At 41.8% G+C, this 22,340-nt stretch overlaps 1 protein-coding gene across 2 annotated transcripts in view; it reads left to right on the plus strand.

Annotated features, from left to right (window-relative positions):
* Positions 1–22,340, plus strand: part of LOC113113070 (homeobox protein Meis1-like) — a 61,757-nt gene that overhangs the window by 24,635 nt on the left and 14,782 nt on the right. For both annotated transcript variants that reach the window (XM_026279227.1, XM_026279228.1), the window contains exons 8-9: positions 3,290–3,435; positions 18,737–18,813. In XM_026279227.1, the coding sequence (XP_026135012.1) occupies positions 3,290–3,435; positions 18,737–18,813 (223 nt within the window). The remainder of the gene's footprint in view (positions 1–3,289; positions 3,436–18,736; positions 18,814–22,340) is intronic.

The following is a 22,340-nucleotide window of genomic DNA, read 5'->3' on the forward strand; positions in this document are numbered from 1 at the left end:
GCAAAGGTGATAGATTTCCATTTAAAAAACGTCATCTCAAGTCATCTTTCTTGTAGCATGTACATGAACATTTGACATAGTGACACAAAATGTGCTCGATGACTCGGAAGTGCCACTCTGCTAATTTGTAAAGCAGCAGAAAAATGGCTGACACTTTGGAGTTTTGGATTCACAAGGCGAGAGGAACAGGTAGTGCCCTTTTTGAGTAATCAGCTCATAACAGATTAGCCCACATCTTTCTGATAATGTCAGAAAATGCCTTAAGTAAGAGAGAGTGGTGGGGAGAGAGAGAGAGCGAGAGTGAGAGCAAGGGATAGAGGGAGAGGGAGAGAGAGAGAGAGAGAGAGAGAGAGAGAGAGGGAGACAGGTATTGAGATGGAGCGGATGAGCCAATCAGAAGAGCTGGCTGACAAAGGCATGTTGGAAGCTAACCTGATTCTAGCAGCAGTCAGGCAGCTAGAGCGTCACAGGCTGATCTCACGCGTGGATGTGTGTGCGCGTGTACGAGGGGGTCATAAAAAATTCTCTCCCTGGTTAGCCGCGGGGCATCCTCCTCAGCCTCTGGCCTGCTCCAGTCACTGGACTGCTCTCTAATTGCTGCATAGACTCCACCACACATGGCCAGATGAGATGACATTTTCCTCCCTGTCAGTGGCGAACCGGACCGAGCATCCCCCCTCCCTGCAGTAGTTGCTAAGACGCTGTCATAACCCATTAGCAGTTGGCCAAAGTTCGCCCGTGGCATTTCCTCATGGCATCAGCGAAAAGACGCATAAATCTGCCAGTGGAGCCTGCTGCTGGACTAATGAGGCTGTGAGCTTGTTTATGGACTAGCATCATTTTTATGATTATTTCCACCTTTTCAGTCTCGCCACCATCATTCGTCTTTATTTGGCGCGGGAAGAGTGCAGAAGCTCGGCAACGGGCCGACATTTTGACACAACAGCGCCGTATAGACATTGACATATGCTTGTGCCTACACTAAAATAGATGCAGAATTAGCCCAAGACGAACCAGATCTAGGTGAACTGGTATCAAACTGCATCGAAGATGGAAATACCAATGAAACTGACAGCGATTGGCAAATATTTCTTCCTGAGACACTAAAATAGGTGTCCTAAGAAAACTCACATATCTTGGACAACCCTAGGCTCTGTAAACGGCAAAAAATAACAACAAAAAGTGTGAGGGGAGAGAAAGGATTTAAGCCAATCAGAAATGCTCTCTTCTTGTAAAATATTTTGAATGTTTGGCTTTGCTGACATGATTTTGGAGGGTAGGGTTTTGGTGAGAGGTGTTAAAATGAGCAAAATGGCTAAAATCACCTTTCATTTTTTCATAGGATATAAAAGAATTGAAGTATTAAGAAGTATTGTCTAAAAACCTAACTTTATAGACTCCACAATGTGCTTACAATGACATCGCAACTCTAAAAGAGAGGTGAAATGAGTCCCAGGCTCGAGTTGAATCAGTATCAAATTGCGTCAAAAATGGAAATTCCAATAAACTTGACAGCTTTCGTTTCTCTCCCCGTTTTGCCTTGAAGGTCTAGGCCTTCAGAGGTCAGTTTTTAAGGAAAAATATTGGGGAAGGGAGGTTAAATAGTTCAAAATGGCTAGAAGAGGTGGAAGACATAAGCTCAGGAGAGCACACATGCAATGGAGTTACCTCAGTCATCACTCACCCTGCCGTCTTTTACTCTTTTGTCATAGCCCCCTTCCTTCTTCCTCTGTCTGACCTGATATCCAGTGTTTTGCTAACTCACATGGGACAAGCCCTGAGTTTATTGTTTTAGGCTTTACTGAACACAAACTAGTCTTTACACCGGATTTAGAGCATTTGATTCTAATGAAAATGGTGTCTTAGATTACAAACCAGCGATGCCACTGCCTTTGCAGATGGGAGCTGAGAAGTTATATTTGCCTAAAAACATTCAGAAGACAAACTGCTCTCTAAGCTAGGTTTTTCTTGGCATCTGTAAATTATGTAATTGAAACTTGCCTTTGACGTCTTAAAGTCATTTTTCTTGTGCCTGTGTGTCTTGAGGGGAGGGCGATTCAGCTCCGGTCAGTTTCTCAGTAAGTGACTGACTGAGGGAAAGTGCCCTTGTGTAAAAGGCAAAGCCATTGTATCTACATAAGTCTTCACTTAAAAAATCTCCGTCTTTTCTGGGGCTTCTCTCCTAGGTGGAGAGGGCTGGCGGAGTGTTTTATATGGAATGTAGAAAGCCTTCGCTCTCCTAATGGCGTATATAATTCAGGTGCCCGCAAGGCATGCTTTCAGGAATTCTTTTGCCTGGGGTAATGGGGAGCAAAGACTCTTTTAGACCCTTGATTATTCTATTGATGCATGGAGCTGGGAAAAAAAAAATTATCTCCAACCGGATTACTGCAGACATTTCCATTAATTATCAATGATACAGGTGCCTTATGTCGCTGACTGAAAGCTACAGCGAGAGAAAGAATTAACCCTCCATAATCTCTCTGTACGAATAGCACTGGGGCTTTTGGAAGTGCTTTATACGTAATCAATAAGTTACTCTCTCCATTCCTGTGCCAACGCTATTGAAACCCTTGCAGTGCGCAGTTGTTTGGCTCGCTTGTGTTTCTTTTATGGTGTATTATCTGAATCGTGGGTTCATAATAACAGTTATGGAAAGCTTTCTCAGTGGTGAGCTTGGGCTCTCATTGAGGGAGAGTGCGTAAAATAATTGGAGATAGGAATAAAATCAGCATACGCAAGCAAACCGGCAACATGAAGGTGAAAAGGCGAGGTAAGCCATCTCCTCTGCTCTGGTATGTTGAACGGCCCATTATAAAGCCTTATCGAGGACCCACAGGTTGCTGAAAGCACCCATGCAGCATTGTTATTACAATGCAGCTCTTTGAAAAGCTGCCGTTTTGTGCAGCAGTTGTATTCACCCCCCTCCTTCCTCTCTTTCATAGTGTGTAACTCCCCCACCTGAGGTAAAAAAGGCGAGCTTCAATCAATATTTTTCTAGGATAATGAAGACTAAATCTCTCTGTCATTTTCGATTCTTTGGTGACTCACTGTGTTGGAAGGCAGGGGGGAAATGCGACCTTACAAGTCCATTGTACGCTCTCTCTCTCTCTCTCTCTCTCTCTCTCTCTCATTTGTGTGGTGGTTATTTATAGAAGTATTAAAAATGAATGCATTCAGATATGACGCTTTTAAAGCTACACTGAGGCACTATTGTTGCCTGTTATCTACTTACCCTGCTACTGTCCAGGAACTGACTGTCCACTGACTCGCTGTGTGTTTGTGACAGGTGACGGGCTGGACAACAGTGTGGCGTCACCTAGCACGGGAGATGATGACGACCCCGACAAGGAGAAGAAGAGGAATAAAAAACGTGGTATCTTCCCTAAAGTGGCGACCAACATCATGAGAGCATGGCTCTTCCAGCACTTGACAGTGAGTCCAGTAGAGTGATCTTTCCTCTTCCTGCTTCTCTTTGGGCCTTCTACAGCCAATTCTGTATGCTTTACTTCAAAGCCACTAAAATGGTCAAATGTAGTGCTAATGCTACACACATGCTTGCTCACACACACACATACACACACACACACACAATTTACTTTATCTTTCCTAGACTTAACCACATACTCTCTTAAGTTTTAAAGAAAAAAAACAGCCTTAAGCTAAAGATAGCAGAGATTGATACAGACGTAAGCTGTTGTTTTATATTCTTTTCTACTGTTATTTGTGGAGAATTGTAGGAAATCTCAGTAAAATTTGTATCTGGAGATAGGGATATGATACATCAATAGCTCCAAAAATATTTGGGCACTAAAGCGATATTAGCTGCCAAAGTTTGTCAAAGTTGAAAAAACTAAATAAGTTTGCCTTGTACCTTACATTTGCAATGACAATAACGTTGAATCTAACCTAATCTAATATGATGTTCAAAATAAAGACTAAAAGAAGTGGTGCAAGCATCTAAATACTTTTCGGGCCCATTGTAGATTGCACAAGGTTGCATGATCAGAACTGAGTTAGCCGGTTAGTTGAATGTGTTTTTGGGACTGGTGGTTAGTTACTTTGGCTGTCTACACCTGCCATAGAGAAGTGATAGAGCAGCATGGGCCATTGATGTGGTTGGCTCTTCCTCTTGCTTTGATGGATTTCACTTCCTCTATTTCATTTACCACAAAGTAATCGGAGTGCTGTCAAGACACCACTTATCTCCATATATCTACGCTTCTCACAGGCTTAACACACCTCTGCCAGCCTTTCTCTCTCCCATACAAAGAGGTGCAGAGCCTGCATCATAATAATAATGTCTCTTAATTAAAGACAGTGATTTTTTTTTTCTTTTTTATAAACATACTACTTAAGCCTTCATTCATTTGTAGCTATTATGGCCCAGCAACATGTATTTTTAGGTGTTGAAAGGAAATGTGTTTCTGCAGTCAAAAGGCAGTGCATTTTATCAGTGCCAAAATCCCCCACATGCTCACTCCCTCTTGGCCCCTCCATTCCTACATCTGTGCCACAGAAATACGCCCGAGTACCCCAGAGATTCACCTGCTTCAAGCACGCCCCCAACACACATACATACTCTCAAACCCCCACCAACTACCACCTTTAGCGGCCCCAAGAGAAAGGTGTGTGAAAAGAAAGCCATTTGCCAGTTCACACAGGCGCACACACACATACGTACACACGAACAACAATGTGGAATACCCACAGGAGCACAGACTGATGGAAGTTTAGTTTCCTGTTTGCCTTGGCTGACCAATATAATGGACAGTATTGTGTCACTGAGGACTTGTTCTTGGTCTCAAGTGTGTTTAACTATACTGTAGGGACAATGTTGTCACAAGGAAGATTGCTAAATCTGACAAAACCACCCTTTTTGGACAGCTTGAACGTAAAAAAGAATAGTAAATATTATTATTATTATAAAAATGTCTAAATGTAACATATGGTTAGGGTTTATTTAAGGCTTAAGAATACTACTCTTACTATTGCTTAAACCCTAACCTTAAGGATTAAACTTAGGAATGTAACTTGCCATATATTTATTGCCATATATATATATATATATATATATTTTTTTTTTTTTTTTTTGATTATTATTATTTTTTTAAATTTTTTTTTTACTCATGCGTGAGATGACAAAAATAAAATAAAATAGAGAAACCAATAACATGGCATCAGTACTCCAACTAAAGTGTCTGAGAAGGAAGCATGGGAGAAAAAGAGAGATAGACTGAGAGACAGAAAAATGTGAGAGAAAGGAATGAAACTTTAATACTGAGACAGACAGTCAGATCGAAACATAAATGGAAACACTTTTGGTCTCTGCCGTTAATAGGTTTGCACAGCGCTCCTTACGGCAAACTCGGGAAATTAGACTAATGTCACTCTCTGCTCCGAATGCTTCACTCTGACAGCTCAGCGTTTGTGTGGAGAACAAAACAACATGCAGGACGTGAGGCATGGATGACTGAACTTACGGACAATGCAGTCTTCTCGCCTTCCGTCTCCAACCTGCTTTTACTAAAAGGAAGTCAGAAAGTCTCAAGTGGGGCCACAAAGATATAGGAGAAAGTGTGAGAGCACGGGATTGTTGGAAATGGTAGTTGCTGAACCTGTGTCCCTTTTCCTCTGAATCGATGTGTAAAGAAACAGTCCCCAGGTCTGGCCCTCGGAGATAAAGACAGCGGCAATTAGGAAGCGGCACAAACAACACACAGAGATTATAGCCTTCAGAGAAATATAGATTACATATTTCTCGCAGTTTACAACCGAACTGCAGCAAGAATGCACTCTTTACACGTCACATGAATCAACCAGTGAAGCCATTGTGCTGAGAAGGAAGTGTGTGAAGTGGGTGGCAGTACGAGATTATTGTATCATTCGGTGGAAGAGAGGAGGATAGGAAACAATATGTAGAACGGAGAGAGATTTAGAGGAGACGGTGGAAGGTTTATGGGGTAGCAACACCCTGAAGCTGAACTTTAATCAGTTGTTTTCAATCCCTGGTTATTAGCTGGCTTGGAAGCGGGCGTTTGCAGTTCTGAGAATAGTATGGAGAATGAGATCGAGAGATGTTAGCTAATTACTTGCCACTTTTAGCATGCTGTAAAGCTGGTGTGAACACATTCCAAATAAACTTTGTGGTGAACTGAAAAAAAAACAAAAAAAAAAACAGCAACAACAGCAAAAACAAAATAAGAGGCCCTTATCTTATCTTTTTCTTTTTTTTAATCTAAGCAAAGACAGTGTGATTGTGCCAGGCATCCTGGAGAGGAATGTTGGGTGCACTGAGCAGCTTTCCTGTTCCTGTGGCCGTGAAATTGGACTCTTTGCCCCCCTCCTTCCCATTCCTTGTTCCCTCCTGATTTTAACTCTCTATCTCACAAACAGTATTTTCTTGTTTAATTTAACGAGAAATGAGTAATAAATGGAAGCCATTGCCCCGAATCCTGCTGTGCTTATGTTTTTGCACTCAACTCCCCAGTGAAAGGGCAATTTGCAAAATGATGTGATAGAGTAATTAGATGAAAGCCAGGCTTCAGATTGTTGCTATGAGGACCGATCGTGGAACAGCCGAATATTAGGCTGGCACGCTGGGCTCTGGGCTTCATTCTGTTTGTATACAGCACCAGAGAAAGTGAGGGAGCCTCCATCACAGCTCGTAAAAAGCAAACCACAGCACAAAATGCAATCGCCCATTTCCCCCTCATTTTACATGCCGCTTGTGTTCGAAATAAAACTGGAAGGCATAATCGTTTTTAATGCAATTAGGCTCCAATTTAGCACCTTCTTCAAACACATTTAACAATTCTGGTGGAGGCAACATTCTTGTTTTTCTCTTACTAGCTGGGAGTATATTTTGCCAAACCTCAGCTGTGCTGCATCTTGAGCAGAACCAGGTGTGAAGAACACTATAACTCATTTCTGCACTCAATGGACTGAATCGTGCAGAGAGCCCTGAACTGGAGGAGGAACGGGCTGTGTCCTCTTTGGGGAGTTGGGCTGAATTTGTTGCCCCATAGTTGGAGGCTGGAGTCGAGGGGAAAGAGTAGGGTTCTAGTTGACCTGCTGATAATATCCTGGGCAAAATTACAGATGTTCAGCATATGACCTCCTCAAAAACTAGTGCTTGGAAAGCACAGAGGGATTTTCATGAGGCTGGACTTTTTGGTTTTACTTTAAAACCACACTGATGGGGTGGCATACATTTGGCACAAAGCATTGAAATTTCCTACATGTCCATTTTAATTCACTTTTTAAGTTAATTTACTGTTAAATTTCTCTTCTAGAATTTTCTATTCTAACTGACCCTTTGATGTCACATGGACTTTGAAGATGTTTTTATTACCTTTCTGGACATCGACAGTATACCATACATTTTCAATGGAGGGTCAGAGAGCTCTCTGACTAAATCTAAAATATCCTAAACCTTGCTCCAAAGCTCCAGAGGTCATTAATGTCATCATTTTAATTTTTGGGTGAACTAAACCTTTCTGCATTACATCATAGCATCCATTTTGTATCGCCATAAAACATGGATGCCAATTATTGCAAGTGAGGCTCCCGGCTGACTCTTCTTTGTCAAGAAGACTGACGTCCTTGTAAACAAACTTTAGGCATGGTAACAGTTAGCCAAGAGCCTACTCTGAATGGCCTTGTCAAAAAAGCCACCCCAGCCATTAGAGGTCAGAGGTCAACCAGGCCTCAGATGCCATTAGCCCGTGGTTGTTTATTGCCAAAGCCCTAGGATGTAGGCACACCCATGGTAACCCCAGTGTGGCAATTCACATTTGCTTTGGTATAGAGCCCTACTCTCAAGTTTTCTCTCTTCTTTACCACACAAGTCCAAACCTCAACACAAATCAAATGTCTGAAGCCAGCCACTCCTAACAAGTTGTTCATTGGAGTGTATATTGTTTTTACATTCGTTCTATTTTATTTTATTTTTTTTACCAAGCAGAAAGTCGGTGCAGATTAATATTTGAAAATTGAATTTAGCAGCCTAAGGTCGCTGGTTATTTCTTAATTTCATCAAAGTAGCGGTGAGTTCTGGAGGCGCCACGAATTTGAAATAGCTTCAAGGAATTCTTCAAACAGTCAGGATCAAGCATTGTGGATGTTTGAAAAAAAAAAAAAGGTTTCTTTCTTTCCTCCCTCTGTACTTTATATTCTTCTGAACTGTGTGTCTTTGCCATTTTACTATGTTACTTGCAGCCAACTGGGACTCTACATCAGCTGTTGAAACTGTTTTGGTCTCCGTGGTGTTTTTGTTTGAGAGTGAGGATACAAGTTTATTTGTGTGTGAGACATTTGAAAGCAATGACTTGATGCTTTTTATAAAAGGTGGTGTCAAAGAAGAGACAGCTGAGTCAATCTTAGGGCTGTGGCTGCCCATTGAGGCAGGATGAGCTCCCCTGCTCCCACATCTTGTAATGAAAACATCATCAATTACCCCACTGACAGGCCCCTGGGATATGGGGCAGGCAACTCTTTTGGGCTGGTCATTGTGGATAGACAACCCCCTGCACCCCCACCCCTTCACCTCCAGAGAGGGAAAGAGAGAGAGGGTGGAAAAAATATTGTTTATCCATCATTGGCAAGGCTTCGAGGGTGACAGCGTAAAAGGCATTGGTGTGTCTTGGACAGAATGGATCGAATTTGATAAAATCCACATTGTGCAAAGAGAGGTGGATGGACGCTGCTTTGTCACTGCTGACACTGTCTTTCAGAAGCCATCTGTGCCTTGATTGATGAACATCACATCATTAGACATTTTTCTACCAAAGTCCAGCACAGTGTTCCAACATCAGCTGCACTTTTGGACTGAGGCTTTGGAGAAAAGAAAGAGCCATGTTTAGGAGTTGGCTCCGTTCCTCTGTAATGTCCCTGAAAGGCCGTTAAGTTTAACTTCATGTGACCTCTGAACTGTTAGAGCATAACTGGTCCAGATGAGTCTGCTCTCAAGAACCTGACAATTTTATAATACCCACAGGGCCAGCCACTGTTGCAGCCACGTCATTGGAGAAGATAATGGCCACATACTCTATTTTCCAGAAGCGCACAGGTGGGCCTCACTGAATACCATTCGTCCAGCTTGTTAACATGCACTCCTAGGCAGTTTTGTTACGTTGTCAGTTAGAGAAAGTTATACACTGGCCTGCTATATTATAACAGTATTGTATTTCATTATCAGCTACTTGTGAAGAGTTAGCAGCTAGCATCTGTTTAGTGTGAGATCATGCTAGGCTTGCATGAGGTCTTCTCTCTGCATACCAGTCATTGCCTTAATCTCTCAGTTCTAGTTTCTATGTAAGCCCCACTAAATTGTTCTTACTGAGGTAACTGAGGGAAATACGGTATAAATATCCTGAAGTCTGGTACATTCCATTTAGATATCCGCCAAGCACCAACTGTTGGGGACCATAGTAGTGTTAGTTTATTTGTCATTGGGATGGATTTATGGGGCATTTAGGGAGGATGTTAATCAGGGATTATGGTAGGTGCTTGATCCACAACCGTCAAACCAGGGAAGGGCAGAGGATACAACCTGAGCTGAAATAAGGACAGCGGAAACAACAATATTTGGATGTCTATATACGTCTACATTTCACAGCATTGCCAATTTGAAATCAGTCCAGCATGCTCTGCTCTGTATTTGCATCTTAATCAGAGGTGTCCAGTTGCCCAGGGTTTAGCTATGGTCTGATAAAGGTCCATTGGTGTTTTTAGATAACACTATGTGTGTTGATTCAGACCAGACTTTGCTGAATAACCCTAGCTATGCTGTAATCGTCAGTGCTCACGGATCTTTCTGTCTGCAGTCAGCAGCTCAATACCTTTTACTTACAGCCACTGCAGAGCATTCCCCCACAGAGCAGAACTCCAGCAGTCTGTCCCAGATACTCTTGGCTCACTCTGTTTCTGTGCATGTGCTCGCCAGTGTGTGCCTGATGGATTATATGGCAGCACAGACGCGGTAATCAGTTTGCACGTTTGCTGAACTAATTTATCAATTCAGTTCCTCCTACTTGTAATCTCAGCCATGCGTGCTGCTCAGAGTTTATTGTGCTTTTCATCTGGGGACAAACGGTTCTTCAGGAGGAAAAAGCACTACCCCCAGGCCTCTTGATGGGGCTTTTTTTCCTTTTGTGAAGGAGTCACAGAGCATCAAAAGAGTAATTGTCTGGCAATGGCTGAAAAAAAAGTACACACAAATTAAAATACACATTTGCTCATTTCTGCATCAGCAGCAGGCACACCTAGACTGATGCTGTTTTATTCTGCATTTCCCCATTCCATTTTTCAAGCAAAGTGTTCCGAAACAGGAAAAAAAAGGGGGCAAGCATTTTATAGTCTATAGTGTATCATTAAGTGTGCTGGCTTGGAGAGGAGATAAATTCAATTATTTTATACCATCATGTGTAAGTGCATAAATTGTTTAATGGAGCTAGCATGTCCTGTGCACTGAATCCAAGACCCTTTTAAAGTGCCGTTGTCTTTGTTGTCATTGATTTCCCGAGGCGATGAACAAAAGGGAAATGGTCTCAGACACTTAAAACCTCTTAGATTTGTCTTATTTACCTTACCTTTATCCAGGACATGGCATATATTCAACTATTGAATAGGATTCTCTCCATTTAGCTCTGATAGTGGATCTTGACCTTTTCCTGCTGTGCTGAGTGCATGGCGTTTCCTGTCGCAATAAGGGATGCATGGCTGCATGGGAGCTGCATTGAGAGCACCTGCTGATCCATGTCATCCCCATGGAAATTGCTGCGTGTAACCAAGGGATCGCTCCCTTCTGTGTTAGGAATCTGCAATGTGTCTTGAACCAGACGTGGCCGCATTTCATCAGATTAGATTCACACGTTAATAAAAAAGTGAGATCACTAAGAAAGTGGATGAGAGTTTTGGTCCATGGGCCTTTTTATTTTATTCTTTCTGTTATTAGCAGAGTGTTTTAGCTGCGGTGGAAAAGGAAGCGGAAAGAGGCAAGGCGCTGCTCACTTGTTTGTTACGACAGATTAAGCCATCGATTTGTATAAGCTGTGCACCGATGGAGAAAGATCTGTCTTTCGTTCAGAAGAAAGGAGAGGTAGGAGAAGATAAAACAAGATTGCAAAAGAAGAGGAGAGAGGAGAAATATCTTTCTTTGTTCTTCCTTCCTTCAGTCTGCCCTTCTTTTATTGAGACAGTGAAATGACATAAGGGAGCAATTGTAAAATGTCTTTACTTTTTTTAAACCTTTCCCAACCACGACCAGGTTTCTCTTCCCCTCAGGCCTTCCACTGAACATTAATTAAAACAGCCAGGTCAAAAGGCTAATTATGGTAATAACATAATAATATCGCACAGGTAATTAGAATTATTTTTGTGGTTCCGAAATTGCTTCCTTTGTGTATCACATTTCAGTGGAATTGGCTAAAGGATAATTTCCTTGAGAGTAAGGGCATTGGAAAGGATTCTATGGTCAAGGTGCAACATGGTAACCTGATTCGCTTAACATTTAATGCACCATGAGTTCCTGCTCCTGCCACTCAGCCCCCGCCTTCGACAAACCCAGTTTTGGCTACTGGGAGGCAGGAGGGTGGAGTAGCTTGTGTACCGAAGCATGCATTAATAGCACTGCTTTGCATTTCACTCCCAGTACTCTTGACAATAGCTAAAACAATCATTTGTTTTTTTTATCAGCTTTAAACAATCACAAGCCACTCTGATTTTGTGTGTCAACCAAAGCTGCTGGCTGGCACTCTCTGGAACCGGAGCTTAGTTGGCATGTGTACATGATGCTACCTGACTGACTGTGCTAAAATCCCAATCCCAGCAGATACTAGACTCCCCGCCGAATGCCAGCAGCCCACCTTCAGCTGCGGTCAGCATGGCATGGCACAGCGCAGCTGAATTGCTTTTGAATGTTCTCCCCTCAAATAGGCTGTAATTACAAGCTTAAAGAGGTTTAGTGGTCCAGTAAACTACATAATCACCCCTGAATCAGCCCGGGCTCATCAGCCGCAGTCCACCAAGCTCCAGTCAGTGTTTGCAGGCTGGCCCCCTTATTACCGTGTGACTGTGAACAGCAGGTGTGGAACAACACGCATCCCCCTTAAACACAGACTCCCCACCCTTCCATTGGGATCTGTAATGAGAGTGAATAAGAGGCTGCTTACCCTACTGCGACTGACTTTAGATCAGTGCCTGAACCTGGCTTACCTCTTTGCAATATCTGGCGGCGCTTGAAGCTATAGGCCACCCCATGAAAAATATAGCTCTGTTCTACTCTATGTAAAACTATTCAAATACCAGCCACTGTTTTCAAATAAATTGGCTTTCCAAATCCGGGTGTCCAGATATGTGTTATTTTGTCTTTTGCCTGTTGCACTTTGCATTTTTGAATGCAAAGCCCTTAGCTTAAATTTGATCATGTTGATTTAGCACATTGTGGGCTTGGAAGCTTAAACAGATATGGATAGATCTGATTTGTATTCTAGCCCACACCCATCCTTTAATTTTAGACTTACATTCTGTCCTCATTTGCCTCCAAACCAAGAGTGCCTATTCTCTTGTGTTACACCCTTTACCCTAAACCAACAAAAATGTTTTTAACAGAGGATGACTAATTAAGATGCTGGAAACCAAATTAAACATATGCTCTTTTATTAAAAGAGGAGATGAGATGGCAAAAAAAAAATAAAAAAAAAAATAACCTAACAAGGGTAAAATTTCCCCAGCTTTAGCTTGTTGTAGTACAAGGATTTCTAAAAATGCTGTGTGTGAATAATTCATGTGCTGGCTTTGTGTTGACTTAACTCGCTACAAACTTAGTGGCGCTCCCAATGAAGCATCCCCACTTTCTGTGAGCCAGCCAGTCACCAACTCCACCAGGGCATCTTAAACCCTGGCCTCCAGTTGTTTTCCAAATATAAGGTCTTTCTCCCTCTTTTGTTGTTGTCTCATTGGTGAATCAGTCTTAGGAAGAAATTGGGTTACAGAATCTTTTTTTGCTCCATCTCTCCCTCTCACTCATTCTCTCTCTTCAGTTTTCAGTTTTTATGAAGCATATTTTGTTTTGTTTTTTCTCAAAAAAGGACAAAACGTGGTGTTTATGCCACATACACAAAAAGGAATTTGGAATGCCTCAACTTCCACAGCCAAGAAATATCTCTGAGGTCATGACTCTCTTGAGCAATAACACCTTTCTTTGACAATAAATAACTTACCAAAAAAAGTGTTTGTTCCTCTCATGTGTGTCTTACTGACGAAGACAAAAAGTGCATAATTTTCTGGTGAGATGATAATGCTCTTTGCCAAATATCAAGGGTAATCCTTCCTCCCCCAGCCTAAGGTTTGGGATGGATGTTGTAGGTGGCCCTATCTGCTGAAGGCCTGAAGCTGTGGCTCTAGTGCAGTTAATGCTAGCAGAGCAGGAGTAGGTGGAGCACTAAACTTCAGACCTAATCCTGTTTTCTCAAAGGCCAAGCCACATAAGAGTGGTGGATGCAGCCTACATGTACGGTGGGTGATTCTGAGATGGTATGTTGAAATGATACTCAGTTGGCACCTCGGCCAAAATGGCCCCTGGAACAAGCCTCAGGCATTCCTTAGGGGCAGCTTGGCTTCCATGGGGATTAGCCACAAGGAATATGGAAGTGAGGCAGCATTAGGAAACCTAGCTGAAATGAACCCCTTACATATAACTTGAAAGGACCTGTTGACCTTTGTCACCCCTGCAACGTATTTAGTATTTAGACATCACATTGCTTAGATGGGCACTTAGTTGAGGCATTGTCAAATGGAGCCACATTGTCATGCAACTCAAGGGGCATGCCTCATTTTTGTGCCACTCTCATTTTCTGTGTGAAGGAAAAGCTCCATGTTTCGCACAGGATAGGAAGAAATGTTCTTTTAAATTAATGTAACAATAATAACAGAAATGTGGGTAATGAAGGCAGCAGAGTGGGGGAGAGGGGGCTGTGGCTGATTGTAATTAACTGGAACACAAAAAGACATGTCCACATTGACTGGAGGAGGATGTGTTCGGTACGCAGCCCTAGCCAACCCTGGGAGTTGACGGGTAAAGAAATAATGCTTGGATTCTGGCTTTTTTGTGGGGGAAGCAAAATGATGAAGAAAACACAGAGATGAAAGGAACTTCCAAAATAGTTCTCCCCTCACAGTGAACCAGAGAATCCTGTCTAAGGACCTGATAAAGAGCGCAGCTGGAGCTCATCCAGACCTCCTCCTCCATGTTCTACATAGACACAACTCTTCCAACAAAGACATAAAGACCAAGAGTACACACCTCTCATGTTTCTGCTCTCATAGTCTGGGTTGTACCGCTCAGCTTTCAGGGTACAGTACAGTAAAGAGCGCAATTCTCCCACAGAAAGGGCTCCTGACACAACTTGACTACTCATATCTTGGCTGTATTCAAAACAGCATTCTCGGCCATCACTCTGAATTGTGGGTAAGGAGAGCAGAGTCAATCAAGGGTTGGGGGGAAAGTCGGAGTTCTGTTTCGAGCAGCAATCTTCGGCTCAGAGAGAGCACAAGAGAATGGTAGAGACCTGTTCACCTCTTTTATCTCGCTGATAGGACACGGACTCTACACTCTTCCCCGCCATTGCCTATCTGAGGGGGCCGCGGAGGAAGACCGGGAGGGACTATTGTTGATGCACTGCTAGACACACACACACACACACAGATAAGATACATGATGGAGAATTGAGCATGGGGAGGACATTGTTGGCTTGGTGTCCACCAGTGCAGAAAAGTCTGGAAATTCTGATGAAAGGAATAGTATATTAGACAAGACGTATCATTAAGATAGACGGAAGGAAACAGGGAGGATGCGTTGAGAATTTCCATCTGTTCTTTAGGCAGTATTATTGCTTTCTCACTAAAGCATCACGAGACCCTGAGAAAACAATTCTCACCCAGTATTACTGTCAAGAGGATTAAAGTACTCAGTTGCTCTCTGAATATTTTAAAATCTGTTGGTTTCTCTCAGTTAAACCAGAATCAAAATCACACTGCTTTGATGCACAGAGATAATTTGGTGTTTGGAGCAAAAAAAAAAAAAAAAAAAAACCTTGGAAGGCCCTGTCCCAAATGGTACCCTCACAGTCTTCCTCCGAGTTCAGACTTTTGTGATTCGATGCAGCTTTTACTGCCAGCTATAAAATCATTTTCCTGAACCTTTTCATTCACCGTTCCTTGGTGGTTGTATGATCTTCCTAACCTTATCCAGACAGCTGACAAAAATTCAAGAAACAGCTGAAAACTGCATCCTGCTGACTTGAAAAAATAAAATAAAATCCTTCTATGCTTTCACTATTTCTTAAATTCCACCCAGTTCCATCATGTGCTATTCTGTACAATGTTTGAAATGTTTTATTGCTAGCACGTGTGTTATTGCCTCCTAAAAATAATAATTTCTTGTATTCCTTGTTTTGTAAGTCGCTTGGGATAAAAGCATCTGCTAAATGAATGAATGTACTGAGCTTGTTGTAATGCATTATGGGTTTCTAAACATATCCACTTCATGAGCTTCATGCCAAGTTAACAGAATTGCTTTTGTGTGAGCAGCCATTAATTAAATGTGAATAAATCATATCTGGATGTTTTCCAGATATGACAAGTAATACCTGTAAATGAGCCCCATTTACAGGTATTACTTGTCATATCTGGAAAACATCCAGATTTGATTTATTCACATTTAATTAATTACTGCTGCCCCATTCTCCTCAAATACAGGTGTGGCTCCCTCGAGGTCATTATGACAAACAAGGGGAGTCACATACGATGCTGTGGGCAGAAGAGCTTGACCCCGTTGCCGTTTGTACAGGAATCCTGTTTGGGTACTGCTGAATCCTCATGGTCAGAGCCACCTGTCAATCACAGAACAGGTCTTTGTATGGGGTTTCTAGTATTTACTGAGAAGTTAGGATAGGATTAGGTTACATTCAAGTTGAACTGAAACCTGACTGCTCAGTTTCTCCACACCATTGTGCATTGTTGTAACATTTTATTTTATAAAGTTGTCTAACAAGTTGCCTTAGTTGACAGTCCTCCTCCCACTTCTTTTCTTAAAAGTGAAGCCAATGCATTCTTTATCAATATACTTAAGATATTTGAATATTTTTATTTTTGTGTGAATGACTTTCTTAGTTACCCATACCTTTACAAGTGTAGACAATGTAATGACATAGCTGTAGAAGACATAGCTTCAAAATAGCGGAATGCAAAAGAATCTTGTATGCAAATGGTCTGGCAAAAAAATTAATTCTTCTTTCCAAATCATGTTGTCTAAGTGAAACCAATCTGAATTTAACCTGAAGCTTCCAGCGTAGGAGAGGCTGTGAGCAGAACCATTTTCTGATACCTGGAATTGGATCGGCCCTGTGCTGGAGTCATTATTTGTTGGACAGCAGCAGAACACTCACTGTTCCCCCTAAAAGTGATGAAGCCTGCGATACTTTTGTCCAGACATGTTCACTTCACTACAGGGCTGACTAGCCATCACGTCACACTTAGTGCCATTTTTTTCCTCCACAGTTCATTTGTAAATTTGAGCATGACTTCTGTTCTCTCTCTGATGATTTGTTGAATTACAGGGCAGGGATGACATAAATCTGATGTTGGGGATATAGATTGAATTTATGATTATGATGGCCATTACATTTTTCATACTCAAATGCTGATCAGATGACAGTGAAAGATGCTGGAATGTTGTTTTCTCACATTTCCAGTCCTGGCCCTGGTTTCACACAGACCTCATCACTGTGGTTTAAAAAGATAGACACTGGAAATATACGATAAGGAAAAAGAATAAATAAATCAAATCATTCTTAAAACCTATGTAGGAATGGCTGGAGGCGACACTACAGTTATAACTTTCTGCATGAAATTGTCCACAGTTTGTTCCAATTACCTACAATTGGATCACATGAAAATTTTGAATTTTTTAAATTTCAGTTTGCTCATTTGGAAGCTTTGTTCTCATTATACCTCTCAAAGGATGAATCAGAATCACAACTGTCAATGTCTTCCTTTTCAATGTTAGATCACATAAGTAAAGGCAAGTTATTTTCATAAGCGCCCTTTCACTGTGACATGCTTGGCTCTTAGGGTCCATTTACACAACAGCGTGTTCAGCCAAAAACTGTAAACTTTTCAGTTTTCACTAAAGAGTTTTCACTCTTCGCTACATGACAACGCCATTTTGGGAACTGAAAATGCATATTTTGGAAAAAAATTTTTCCTTGTAAACAACCAAAACGTGAATCTTTGAAAATGGTGATGTCATGTGCATGCGTAGTACATGTTAGGTATGTAGACAGTAGTGAGCTCCACAACAGACTTCTGCCTGAGAGTCAATTTGTGACATTACGTCAAAAAAGTGCGGACTCAGAGGAAGACTGTGAGGGTTTAGGGTGCCATTTGGGACAGGCCCATAATCGCCACTTCCCTACATGTGCTGTCACCTAACAAGGTGACAGCGCCAACTACTGGCCTGGCATACATAATACAGTGTTTTTGTGGATATGTGTTAACATGAATTGTTTTGAAAATGTTTACGTGAAACTTTTGAAAAATGTAATGGAAAACTTTTCCATTTTTGACTACACCACTGTCATGTAAACATAGCCTCAGTTGCTCTGCTGAAGTGTCAAGGGTGTTGACTTAACTGTTGTCATTCAGTCATAGTGATTTTGCTAAATTCTCCGTTGAACAGAGATTTATTGTCACATTGGCTGTCTATGTTAATCCTTAGCAGGTTGTGCAAGGTTTGGTAATGGGCTTAGAAGGTCTGAATCTGTTAGCACAGTCAGACAAACAAAGACTGTAGGTGTCCAGGTCCACTTATTCTGTTAACAAAGCATAATATGAAAATACTGTACCAAAGAAATGGGAAAGGGATTGTTGCTGTGCTTTGAGATAAAAAACATGGTTCTTTCGCTCATTCTCTCTCTCTCTCTCTCTCTCTCTCTCTCTCTCTCTCTCTAGGTATAAATATGGTGTAAACATCTTTGCACAGTGTACCTCCCATTTTACATGCTCAGCAGGGGCCTCAACACAGGCTCTGTCTTGTCTTTTTCATGAACAGCACATTGTTTAGACTCAAAGCTAGCGAGCTCAATACTTCACACTCACGCTAATATAAATCAAGCAAATCTCACCTCACCTTTATTTAAACAGCTGGATCAGCTCAGATCAAGTTTCGAAACTGTTTGCAGTGCTTTAGCGTCATCCACGTTGTTAACTTTTAGTTGACTGGCTAATCATCTAGAATGATGCTTATCTTACAACGATTAAAAAGGAAGAGGTATATATCAGATTTGTGGTCTGTATACCACACAAATGTTTAGATATCCATTCTCTATCATGCATTCATGGCAGCAATATTACTAGAATGAATTTCAGTGGGGTTGCACGGCGCAGCACTCTAATTACTGTTTCTGTTCCCACACTTCACTTAACTTTATAATTGGCTTGCCTTTTTCGCTGCCATTAATTACACGATTTCATATTCCATTAATGACTCTAAGAAAGAGACACACCTCACTTTTTCTCACTAATTAACAGCTGCTTTGCCACTTCTCTGCCCAAATGTGTGAGCAACGTCTCCCTTCTGTACCTCAGACCTTTCTCTCACTAACAAATGTGCTCAATTGATTTATTTACAATATTTCTCATGTCATTTCCTGTTTCTCTCTCTCTCTTTTATCAGCACCCCTACCCTTCAGAAGAACAGAAAAAGCAACTGGCACAAGACACCGGGCTCACTATACTACAAGTGAACAACTGGTAAGTCAATTGTACTTTTGTGTTTACATGCAATCAATAGCTTCGCCCCTGGCAAGCGACTCTTAATGATTTGAATTAATACCCTCCCGTCCCCACCCCCCGCTTTTGCTCACACCTCCCATCTGTCTCCCACTTATCGCCTCATCTCCCTTCAAATCAATTCACCCAAAGGGATATTGCCGCCAGGATTTTTCCGACTTTTTTTATTTTTTGTTTGCTCATTCGAATATGAATCCCTATGAGAGCAGCTACTCTTCATCCTCTTCAGTCCTCTCAAAACCTGTCTGCCCCACGCTAACTGTGACATGAGACTCTTTGTCCCTACCTAAATAGCTATTGATTTTGACGTTTCCGCTGTTAAAGTTCTGTAAAGTTGGACAGAACCCTTGCAGGGGTGCTTTTGTTCCCAGAGATGGTTATCAGCATATACTATTGTTAGCCGTGTCTAATAAAGGGCATGAGATAGGGAGGTGAAAACTAGCATAGAATGGAATGTTTGATGCAAGAACACAAAGAACAAACTTGTTTCTCTTGCCAGGTCCTTACATTAAATTCTGTTCGCAAACTCACTCTGCTCTTGTTCTATAATTGTCTGAGATTTATATTGGCAAGGATCTGATTACATGCCATAATCCATTTTGCAGAATACATCGGCCTTGATGGAGGTGCTCCCAGCATGGGATGGAGAGTTACTTTAAAATTGCATTCCAATACGAATTGTTCTTCGCCAATTATTAATTATTTCACAAAGATAATCAGTAGCCTAATCATCCAAATATGAACTACTTTTAGTTACAAGATAATAGCACCAGAAGCAAGATCACATATATAGCCACACATTTTATAGAGCAAGCAAACACGCATCTATACACTGAAAGCATTTTTAGAGCTGGCAACTGTAAAATTGGTTTGTTTCACTTGAGCGTCTTGTCATTTGTATGTGGTAGTTGCACATGTTGTAGAAACTGGCGGTTATGATGTTTGGAGTCTCACATGTGTATAAGTGCTATGGAAGGCCCATCTGAAAGTTATTCTAATTCTGTTAGAAATCATTGTTTTCGCAGAATACATTGCTAAACATATTGCATTTAACTGGAATGCAATCTACCTTTGTCTCCTGATTACATAACGTTGTTATTCCGTCAGGCTTCTCAAGCTTATTAACAACCATTCCCTTGCTATGTACACCAGATGTTAGGAGAGTGCGAGAGATGGGAGACATATAAAAACCCATTACACAAAATGTGATTTCTGACAACATAATCCTTACCATTGTTCAGCCCGGTACCTTGGAGACAACCGGTGACTGAGAATGAGGATTAATTTACAAAAGTGGCCTATCAGTGGGACACAGGCTGACAGACACCAGGGAATCTTGTTGGGGTTATCAATTTCTGTGACCTCACAACAACCCATGGGAGATCAATTCTTTCAGCCATATTAGTTAGCAGAGAACACACAGGCAATTGCTTCACACACTGTCTCGTCCAAACCCAGCACTCTGGCTACCGGGGCGGGTCATTTTGGAGCAGGGTTTGGTGTATGTTGGATGACTTGTCCTGCTGCCTGTGTTTGTGTGGATGCGGGAGAAAGAGCACTTGTCTGAGCAAGTGTGTAAGCTATTGTCAGTTTAAGTGGTATTAGCTGCTAAACCCCGCATTCTGGGATCTTGCAGCCCTCTTTCAGATTGTGTGCATCAGTGCGCGTGTGTGTGTAAGGGTGCAGATGACATGGAAAGAGTATATGAAAGCACACACAGAGAGAGAGAGAGAGAGAGAGAGAGAGAGAGAGAGGTGCTAAGCACATCAGGGGTTAGAGAGTAGGATCTGTTATCTGTTGTTTCATAGGCCTGTGGTTGTGCTTAGTAGGAAGCTCACCATTGGGTGTTTCCATGGCAACCCCTGGTGATGTTACCTCCTGACCTGCTGAATTTTAGAGGCATTTTCCCTAGCTGTGATTCTATCAATCAGACTAGTCAAAGCACCAGCCCAACATACAATATACGTACAAGATTTACTAGATGATTTCCAACCTTTCCACTCTTGCATGAAATCATATAGATGTTATTAAATGAGCATGCAGGTCCATATCATTTAACCATATCTCTGAGCAAACATTTTGTTGTTTATAGGACTTAGGGGCGAACATATGTGACGTCAAACGAACAGCTAACACATGGTGCTAAACAAGCGATCAACCGAAAATGTATGCTTTCTTAAGCCCTGCTCCCATAGTCTTGTTAACACACATGTATGTGTCCATTATTGATGAGGACTCGGAGAATCCACAGCTTGAAGATTAAATAAAAAATGCTAAAGGCCACACGGGGTGCGGATCACTCATGAATTATTGGCGCTGACATAACGTGAGGGACTGCTGCGAATCTGGGTCCACATATTAACAATCGACCCGCGCGGGTGTCTGCATTGTTTAGTCAACATGCATTGCGAGTGTCTGAAAACTATTCCTATGGACGATACGCAATAGACGCACACTTAGTCACACCCTGATGGACACCCTTACGCACACATGAGCACAGACGCACACGCATACACACCCACGGACACGCATGAGCACACAGAGAAAGCCTAAGACACTGTGAGCGAACGTGGCGTCAAGAAGTAGATGTGGATCGACTGTGGGATCTATTTTTTGGAGAGCTTTGATAGGGATTGTGTACAACTGCATGATGTAAAGGTGGTCAGTCGTTCAACATACAAATGCAAAACTTACATTGAAATAGCTTTGTTGGGAGGGTAAGAAAAAGGAAAAATGCAGAGAGATTGAAAAGTCTTAGCCTTTGACGAGAAGAGAAAGCATTCTCAGAACACTCCATAAAGATCAGTGATGTAAAATCAATGGGCGGGTCATCAGGTTTCACGTGTTGCCCGTTCTTTCCTTCCTGACGGAATTTAATAATCCCTTTAAAGATGCTGTTTAAACCTCAGGGATGGATTGTTTTGTCAATAAGGCGGCTTTTATGAAAGTCTTAAAAGCATGGAGTGAAGTGTGGCGGGGCTACTTTAGAGAACCAGCGTCCACACACCACGGATCAGGTTTCTGCGCCTGAGAGAAAAAAGGAGCAAGAGCAAAATACAGAGAAAGAACTGGATGACTGGCATGCTTCACTTCTCTGACAGCCAAGCCCGCCCATGTCAAGAGAAGTTGAAACTTGTTGCTCTGCTTGTTCTGGATGATTGCTCTGTGTGCTCTTCGTGTGTAGTATCTGGCAATGTTCTTATAGCTTCGGGGGAAATGTGACCCCTGACCCAGTAGGTATCTTGGAGAGGGGATACACAAGTGTTTTACCTATACGAAAGCAAAATCAGAAATGAGATCTATGTGGTGTATCAGTTGTTTCTCCTACACCATAATGAGATTTAAATGGAAAGCAAATTGAGACTTGCTTGAGAATAAAGATTACAGTGCAGTTTATTTTCAAGACAAATTGATACATTTTACACACACAAGGAACTACATTAAGTCTGCTGGACTATCATAGATCAACATCTTGGTGAAATCTTACA

The sequence above is a fragment of the Carassius auratus genome, chromosome 13 (assembly GCF_003368295.1).
Source record: "Carassius auratus strain Wakin chromosome 13, ASM336829v1, whole genome shotgun sequence".
NCBI classification, from domain to species: domain Eukaryota; kingdom Metazoa; phylum Chordata; class Actinopteri; order Cypriniformes; family Cyprinidae; genus Carassius; species Carassius auratus.